Source organism: Pundamilia nyererei, unplaced genomic scaffold, assembly GCF_000239375.1.
Source record: "Pundamilia nyererei isolate P.nyererei 1_Seehausen unplaced genomic scaffold, PunNye1.0 scaffold00093, whole genome shotgun sequence".
In the NCBI taxonomy this organism is placed as follows: Eukaryota; Metazoa; Chordata; class Actinopteri; order Cichliformes; family Cichlidae; genus Pundamilia; species Pundamilia nyererei.
In genome coordinates, this window is record NW_005187494.1 from 2,289,367 (window position 1) to 2,299,029 (window position 9,663).

Genomic DNA, 9,663 nt, shown 5'->3' on the forward strand with positions numbered 1-9,663 from the left:
GTTTGTTTTTCTCCCTTGTTTCCTGTCTTTGTGCCAAGCCAAGCGGTTCATATTTATCATATGAAAGATGATAGTTTTATCTGTCTTCTAATCAAACTAGTAATGAGCATATTTCCCAAAGTGCGAATCTTTTCCTTGTAAGGGACAGAAAAAGGGCTCTTATTTTAAAAACAGTCAGCTGTTGTTTCCCCTATGACCAAATGATACACTACAGTGGGAAACTTTTACACTTTTACTCTTGTTTTGTCTCTTAATCGCATGCACCGTGCACGTCCCGACACCCGAGACATCAGCTGGATGGTGGGGGACTTTAATCATGTTTTGCCTGGTGCATTTAAAAAAAAATGTGTTTGGCTAAGATGAAAGCACAGCAGAGCGTGCGGCGTCGTAGACTTACTTTAACCCTCCTGTGGCTTCAATTCATGTTTCCCTGCTGTCGAATGTGTGCTTCCCTGTTTTTATCTGCTTCACTGTGACAAACTGATTGAGTGAGGGGAGATTTGGAAAAAGAACCATAAGTTGTCTGCAGCTGCAGTCCATGATGATGATGATGATGATGAAATGTATTTATTTTCAACACTGGGACCTGGCACCCCACAACATGGGCCTGAATGGAAGTAGATTACAAATTGTAATTTTATTAGATTTTAATAAATGTTATATGGTCATTTTTATTAAAATTGACTTTTTTCCCTGAAGCTGTTTGTGTGGGTCTCTTTGTCACATCACTTTTAGTAGTTCAGCAATCGCTGAGCGTTTTACAGGGCTCAACGTGATTAAATGAATGAGAGACAGAAACGTTTTTTTAACAGCTATTAAAAAGACTGAAGCAGGAGCCTCCTTTATTTTTGTTTTTAACCTGTATAATAGTCACTTTCTTTTACACATAACTTTTCCAGATTCCTTGTAATGAACGTGTTTTTGATATGAGGACATCATTAAATCCAGGTTTTTGTACATTTTGCTTTATGCTCATGTCGCTTTTATTTTTATGTGACACTTGTAAACAGTTTGCGACACTGCCGGCGTTTGGTGGTAAGACTCGTGAGCCAATCTGATAGCACATCGCTTGTGTTTTCCTCTTCGCGTCGTAAAGTGGCTACGTTGTAGCAGATGACAATTTCCTGTGGGGATCTTTTTCTTTTCAAAATAAAGTGTCTTGAAAACTCATAATTTCCATTGAAAAAGCTCTGTTTGCGTTGGAAAGCTGAGCTAACTGAATATACCAACCATTTCTTTTCTTCAAACTAAGACTAACCCTTTCTTTTATAACAGTCAAAATCAAAATCAATTAAATAATCATTTTACTTTTAAGGATCTTTATTACTGGGCCACAATACATGCAACACATTAGATATCTTCTCACCTACAAAATGTACAATGCACAGTATCTGAAGCACAAATGAAGCATTTGAATTAAATTCCAAAGGCTATTATTCTGTTCACCGCATTTTAATTTTAAAATTAGCCATTTTTAAAACTTCTCAGTCTTTTAAGTATCAGCTGCTTAATTTGATGTGTTTCCACATGATTATTAGTAATTTAACAGTTCAGAAAGGGAATTTGGTCTGAATGCACGAAAGGAATCTGAAATAATTCAGTGCAAAAAGTTTTTTTTTAGTTTTTTGGATGTTGGAATCACTGCAGTAATGATAATGAACTGTGGAAAAGACACGTACAGACTGCTCATTCTGGAAAGAAAAAAAGGTTAGACCTTATTTCAAATTTACAGAAAGACAAAGTTACTGCTTAGAATGAGAAGGATCAGTCAAAACAAAAAAAACGAATAAAAAAACATTTTTTAATGGTAATCAATGTGAGACAGGTGATTTCAATCACACGACCAAGGTGCACATGAGCTAATCAGTGAGTTTGAAAAAAATTAAAGGAGATGTAGAGGTGTAAAAAAAAAGTACTTAAGAGATTTTTTCAGGTTTTAAGGGTTTTTTTTCACTGAGTGATAAATAATACTAAACCACGTTTCGAATTGACGCAAACCTTTGAAGTTTTATTTTGAAATTCTTGCACCGGAACTTACCTCGTGACTTCACGTAACTTGACGCAGACGTCACTACACGCTTCCAAGTGAAACTTGCTGAGCTCATTTCACTTTATAAAAACGCTCCAGCGCGAACGCTACATTTTATTTCTACCTGGAGTGATTAACGAAACCGGCCACGATGTCCGGACACGGTCATGGTCACGGTCACGGATGCGGGTGTGAGGGTGAGCATGAGCCCGCGGAGAGGGGCCTGGAGTATGGACTGTATCAGAAGATCGACCTGGAGAAGCTGCAGTGTCTCAACGAGAGCCGGGACGGAGACGGCAAGCTGGTGTTCAAACCGTGGGACCAGCGGAACGACCGGAACAAGGTAACACCTCTCCCCCGGGCAGGTGTCCAGGTAGAGCGCACGCTGCGGAGCTGCGCAATATCCAAACTAAACTTTACCGAGCTTTGAGGTGCAGGTTCAGCCTGGTCATGGAGTCAGCAGCTTGACTTCAAGTCCTATAACTTTACCAGATATTGATCTATGAAGGTAAAGTATTGATTTTAGATTGGTTTGTAAATGGGTGCACCAGGAGCAGGGCAGCAAACACGCGCAAAAGACACTGATAGAAACAAAATGGTTATAAAGAGAGAAAAAACATTACCACAAAGTGATCACAATAAGAGAAAACGACCACAGAATTGCCTTAAAGAGAGAGAGCGCCTCAAAAATGGTTAGAATTAAACAACAAAGACATAAAATGACCAAAGAGGTACACAAATTATCCACAAATAAAGCATAAAATTGGCACATAAAACCATTATATGATCACAGAAGACTCGCATAAACTCAAAAAAACCCCACAGAAGAATGTCAAATGACCACAGAGACATATAATGTGACCCCCGAGCAAAAAAATTGAAATGCAAAGAACAACCACAAAAAGAAGCTCCAAGTTGCCTTAAAGTAGGACAGAATAACATTATGACCATTATAAGCAAAATCTGATGCATAGTGACTTCAAAATATCCAAAGTAAAAACAAAAGAACTGAATAGAGGTTCAAGCAATCACAGGTATTTATAAAATGACCAAAGAGTGAAACTTGACCACAGAAATACCTTTAAAAACAGAGAGAAAATGGTTACCACAAAATGACCACAGTCAGGTGCATAAAGTGTCCAAAAATAATCAAAGTAATGGGTAAAGCAACCAAACTGAGACGTAAAACAATCAGTGATCGGTAAAGTGAGCACAAAAGTCAGAAACAAGACTCAAAGCACCTGCACAGAGACACAAGAAATTACCAAAAAGACACTCGAAATAACCACGAATTTACTTAAATGGCCTCAAACAATCAAAGCAAGATACAACATGACCACAGAGATGCGTGACAGGATCACAAAAGTGCAAAATAACCATAAATGACCAAAGTCAGGCATGAAATTACTGCAGAGAGCAGCAGGAAAAAAAAATCACCAAAACTGGACCCAAATTGACCTGTCAAGTCAACAGTCAAGGACCCAAATCTGGAGCTGAGGGATTTCAATGTTTTCAGTCTTTTAAGAAGTCGAGAATAAATGTGGGGGGGAAAAGGTATATTTTCCACCACAGTTAACTGATCGTATTCGGAGGGTTTTTTTTGGTTTTTTTTTAAAAAGGACATTTTAAAAATCATGAAAGGTGATTTAAAAAAAAAATAAAAAATTGTTTTCTGAAACAATCACAAAATGAGTCACATTTAAATGGAAAACACCTTGAAGTCTTATAATTTCTCAACAGGGACTTTAATGAAACCTCCCACACAGTCTTACAGATCCAAAAACACTGTTGTTGACTTCAGATATGTAATATTTTCATATGTCATTTATAAAATATTTTTAAAATAAGCCACATTTGACTCTGTGAGCTTTCACAAGAAGCCTCGGGACAGCTGAGGAGGGATCAGCTTTGTGAATATTGTTGTTTATGATTTCCCACGCAGCTGTCTGCTTTTTTTTTTTTTCACCTGAGCACAGTTTCAGTATGAGACATTGTTGTGTCCGCTTTAATTTTAGTGAAGCTCTTAATCAGAACTGGTGACGTCATATCAAACGCAAACATCTGCGGCTGCCTCTGTTTTCTGTAACCATAACGCCTTGTTTTTCTGTTTGTAGTTTGTGGACAGCGACGCAGATGAAGAGCTGCTGTTCAACATACCGTAAGTCCCAAAACGATGATGATGATCATGATCATCATCATGCCTGCATGTTCTTCTATTTCTGTATGACACAAAAAACACTGTATGCGTCTCAAAGTGATTTAGTGTATAAAATCTGTGGGCAGATACTTTTCATACTACGGAGCCCCGTAAGGGACATGGGGGGGGGAAAAAAAATTAAGACTGACTTTTGCTAGATCCCGAGTTAGTTTTGCGAGATCTCGCAAAAGTTCATCGTAGTTATTTTTTTCCTCCCATGTCCCTTGCCGGGCTCCGTATTATACTTTTAAAAAGAAAAGTAAAAAGAAAATATTTGGAAATTACTATTATAGTGCTGTCAGCGTGACGTTAACACCATAACTGCATCAACGGGGCAAATCTATGTTAACGAGTTACCGCTGATCGCCCAGTGCGTGGGGCTGGACGGTGTTAACGAGCTAACCGCGCTAACGAGCTAACCACGCTAACGCCATGCAATGATTTTCATTTTCTCGAAAGTTGACAGCGCGCCTTATGTATAAATTCCGGCTGTGCTTACTGACCGCGAACCGATTTTATGTGGTACACGGCGCTCAGCAATCTGTCAAAAAATATTTTAGTACGACTTTGGTAAGCTACGGAGCTGCACTGCTTAATGGATTGTCGGAGTATTACGGCTACCGTAGTCTGGAGCCTCGCGTACTGTGCCTTAATGTAATATTACCGTATTGTGTGTGTATAAGGACCACAAATGGCACCTGCTCAGCGACGTGTTTACGAAGTGGATTTCAAACTCCAGGCTGTCAGTCACGCAGTAAAACTTGGGAACAGAGCAGCTGTGAAATCTGTCTTTGTTATGCTCATCGTCTTTTAGTTTACATTTTGACTGCACAATTGTGAGCTTTTTGTTATGCACAAAAACAACATTGTTTTCTTTTATTTATGGAGCGTTATTTTTAATAAATGCTCATAATTTATTTTTGAGTAATTTTTTTCATGTACATCTATGCTGTATGTTAATAAAAGTGCCTGTGTGACATCTGGGACACAGCTTTGATTAAGAACTCTGTTTGTTCTTACTTTATGGCTTTAAAAAATATCGAGCTATATATCCTATATCGCCATCCAGCTAAATAAATATCGAGATATGAATTTTGGGTCATATCGCCCAGCCCTATGTCAGAGTTTCTGTTTGCACATCAGAAGTCTGTAGCATACTAACGCACGTGTTGCAGATGTGAGACATGACAAATGGTTCAAAGGACATGAGGCCCGTGGGCCAGAATCAGCCCTCTAAAGACCCCACTATCCCACTGGATAAGGACCAAAGTAATTAAGTAATGGATAAACAGTTAAATGTTTTGACATCCTTGATTCTTAAAGGGATTCACTTTTAGTCATGGGGCGAGCAGAAGCTCGGAGTTTCATTAATGTGTTCATCTTCAGGCAGCACAGTTCTCAGGTGCCCCTCAGCAGGCTTCCTGAAAGTGGTCAGTTAGATAAAGATGGGCTGTATCAGTCATTTAGTCAGAGCCTGTATTCACAAACATAAGAATCTTCTAACTTGGGCTGAAAATATCAGCAATTGAAATCAGTCAACAATCAGCCATTCAGAATCCTCTAATAATGAATTATTGTAATTATGTGAACTACAAATTCTGCCTTCTCACTTGGAGTGGCTTTTCAGCAGCACTACACATTTTCTCTTTGCTTAAGAGCCTCTTCAGCCTCTTCGAGTCCTCTTCAACACTTCTCTCAGTATTTATCTTGGGAGTTCATGTAAGAGGTAAAACAATTTGTGATTATCTTTTACCTTTGCCAGATTTAATGCCCAACTATTAGAGGGATTCTTAGAAAACTTCTCAGTATTAACTTCACCAGGATCTACTTTGTGAATACAGGTCCAGCTCCAGTGGATCCCCTGAATTAAAAATATGGAGCAGCAAAGGTCCCCTTTCATCAGTTATATATAAAGTTTTAGCCCTGACTCTTGTAATTTTAAACCAAAGCTGGTTCTAATTTCATTTCTTTGTTTTCCCAGCTCTGCATTTGTTTATCATGACAGCTCCTGCCTCAGCGTCTCAGCGTGCGTCTGCACCAAAGTAACCGTGTGTCATCTCTTTCAGTTTTACTGGCAGTGTGAAGCTAAAAGGCATCATCATCTCCGGAGAAAATGATAGCTCTCATCCAGCTGAGATACGACTGTGAGTGCCTGTCTCTGTGAGTTATTGCAGGAAAACGTAGATGGAAACTGGAGGCGGTGCATCTACATGGTTTGGTCATCGTTTTCCAACTTAGACATGATACTTTTTGTATTAAAGAAAGGAAAACATTAACATTTTAGTTGATTTGTTGTAAGTTGGCTTGATGGTGATGTCTTATGGCTAAATTGTTGGACTTTTGGGGGTTTTTTTTGGGTCTTTTCAGCTACAAGAACATCCCTCAGATGTCCTTTGACGACACCGGCAGAGAACCCGAACAAGCTTTCAGACTCAACAGAGATCCTGCCGCTGAGCTGGAGTACCCAACAAAGTGAGAGCATGAACGCCATGACAGAGTAATACACAGTAAAACAAAAGAAACAAAAACACATAAAAATGCTCCTGCACTCCAGAAAGATGGATGTTAATCTTTCTGTGGAAGAGCTATAAAACTCATCACACTCACTGCTACATTAAGCATCCAGTTTAATAGCTGCAGGAAGAAAACGCCCACGCAGAAGACGCTTGATGTGTAAATCGCTCACTGCAGTGCACGTGTTAAACAGACATTTTCGTCCAAGTTGACAAATCATCATCACATTATTCCCACTTTTCTGTGGATTCATGAAAAGCAAGTTTTCCGGTGTGTTCTCACGTAACAGACTGCCTGCGTCTCTACATAATGTAGAAATTGTGTGTGTTGGTGTGTTTTCAGCCGAGGTTCAGGGAACTACAGTATGCAGATGAACCTCCTACGTTGTTGGGCCGAATTCGCAGTACTGAGTTGGTCTGTTTGAGGTGGCTATGCAGAGTGACGGTTTAGCGTGTAGGACGTCCTTAATTAATGATCCTCACACGCCCGGCTGGGGTGTTGAGGTTGAAAGCTGATTGGTTGTTTATCATGGCAAGAATGGGTGGGGAGAAAAAAAAAACAGTAAAGATTTTAAGAAAGCAGCAGTAGAGAGACAGACGGTGGCTGCAGTGGACACGTTTCCTTTTTAACACTGTTTTACTTCATTTCAAAGACAGTGGCTGTGTCCAAATTCAGGGGCTGCATCCTTGAACGAGGCCGGGTCCTTCGAAGGATTCAGCCCCTGAATTTGGACACCACTATTATTTATATATTTGTATATTCTGACTTAAGTTGGCTGAACGATCAACAACAGCACAAGCGAGAGTAACCCACAGGCTCATTTGTTCATAACACTGCCCCCTAGTGACAGTAAACAGCTCCAACATGCTGGAAAAGTCTGGAAAGCTCTCTGAAGGCTCTGCTTGGGTTCAACACACAATCATTGCCGGTCATGTATGAAAACTTGTTTCAGCTGTTGAAAAAAGCCTTTTCTGCCTTCAGTAAGTCAAAATTTTGAGATACTATCTCAAAATTTCAACTTACTGACTCAAACAACTGAGAAAATAACTTGAGAATTTGAGATAATAATCCAAAATATTGATGAACGGATGGCAGAACATGTTTAAGTGGAAGAAACAAGCTCGCGTGCTAATACACTTTCTATTCTTTTTCTTTTACCCACTCACAGATTTCTTTCATTTTCACTCTGGTTAGGTGTGGGCATGAAAACATTCACCCCAGCCTCTTAAAACTACTTAATTAAGAGTAGAAATAGAAGGTGAAGTTCAGTTAAAAAACACCAGTTGGGAGGTGGCCTGTTTAATTGAAATTTAAATAAAATTAGTTACATTTTTCAAAGACTATGAAAGCAGTTATGAGCATTAATTTTGACTGTGGTTGTTTTATTTTGGTTTGGTCTTTCCTTCCTCTCTGAAACTCGAAGTTATAGCTCTGACAGTCTAACGGCTTTCGTTATGTTCGAGCCAAGATGACTGATGCTTGTTGTGAAACTTAATCTGGTCAAAGAAGTGTTTAAAAGATGAGAGGAGACATTTCTTTCGCTTGTCTGTGTTCTTTTGTAGCATTAACGCGCTCATTATAAATGTCATGAACACGCTTACTTCATCCCATCATCCTTTAAGTTTCCACCACTCTGCCAGTTTCTTTTCATAGACTTGTATAATATTACATAGTTCTCGCACTGAGACCACATGATGGCTTTCCTGGAGTACATTTGCATTTCTGCTGTCTTTGCCTTTAACTAAAGGCTCTCTCGTTCTCTCTGCGTGTCTAGAATTGCTCGTTTTTCCAACGTTCAGCACCTCTCCATCCACATCTCGAAGAACTTTGGAGCAGAGAGCACCCGGGTGTACTACATCGGCCTCAGAGGAGAGTATTCAGAGGTTAGTCTCAACTCCAACAACAGTAAAGAAAAGCAGTGTTGATGAGCTGCTTCCTGTGTTTCTCTTTTCTGATCAACTGATGTGCTATAAGGGATCATTTCAGCATGTTTATTTGTCACGACTGTGGCTTTATTTTTTGTTGTTTTTCTTTTTTTGTTGTTTTTTTTTGTTTTGTTTTGTTTTTTTTGCCCATGTTTCACTGGTTCAGTCATAATTTTGAACCACTGTTATCAGTGACTATAAGAAGATTCTGATGTAGGGGAATCATTCTGTTGGTTTTTTTTGTTTGTTTTTGGGGGGGATTTCCCCACCTGTGTTAAAAAACCCAAACTTCCACTACATGGTGTTTATTTCTCGAACTGTCTCAGTGAGGCTGGTTCTCTAAAATCCACTGAGGCAGAATCTTCCTTCAGGGTGTTGTCTGCATTTCCACCTTTTCCCTGAAGGTCCTCTGAGAGCTTCACAGTTCCAGCTTTAAAGAGGACTTAATGTTGGTAACCTCTGTGTGACTAATCTACAGCAACCACAACCTGCAGGATAATCATGTTTACACTTTCCTAAGGAGGAACCTTTGCAGGACAATTACATTAGATTACATTAAATTAAGGTGGGTGCACCTAATAAACAGACGGGTACAGCTAGGTTGTAACCTATGCATCTTGGAAACAGGATACAAGTGTCTATGGATGAGGCTGTTTGGCTTATTTATCATCTTATGTGCGATAATCTATACTCATGGATGTTTCCAGGAATCAGTTCTGATAGCATCAGTTTTATTCTGGCATTTCCATGATTGATTTGGCCGTTTGCTTCACATCATTAGTACACTCAAACAAGATTTGTTTATTTTTTTTTTTTGTCACTTATCCTCAGAGCAGCAGATTCATTCCCGAGTACTTTGCCATCTTTCTGATGTTACAGAGTCTCTGTGTGTCAGTCACTTGGCGTGATCCTGTGATAGCACTTTAAACACATTTCATATTATCAAAACAAAACAGTCATTTCTGTCCTTGGTATTATTCCTAAATATTTGTTGCCTC

The 9,663-nt window shown here is 39.3% G+C and overlaps 1 protein-coding gene across 1 annotated transcript in view; it reads left to right on the plus strand.

Annotated features, from left to right (window-relative positions):
• The first annotated feature begins 1,936 nt into the window (after nt 1-1,936).
• pithd1 (PITH (C-terminal proteasome-interacting domain of thioredoxin-like) domain containing 1) overlaps nt 1,937-9,663 on the plus strand; it is an 8,768-nt gene continuing 1,041 nt past the window's right edge. The window contains exons 1-5 of the mRNA XM_005739809.1: nt 1,937-2,372; nt 4,144-4,187; nt 6,293-6,370; nt 6,594-6,698; nt 8,515-8,623. Coding sequence (XP_005739866.1) covers nt 2,181-2,372; nt 4,144-4,187; nt 6,293-6,370; nt 6,594-6,698; nt 8,515-8,623 — 528 coding nt within the window. The 5' untranslated portion in view covers nt 1,937-2,180. The remainder of the gene's footprint in view (nt 2,373-4,143; nt 4,188-6,292; nt 6,371-6,593; nt 6,699-8,514; nt 8,624-9,663) is intronic.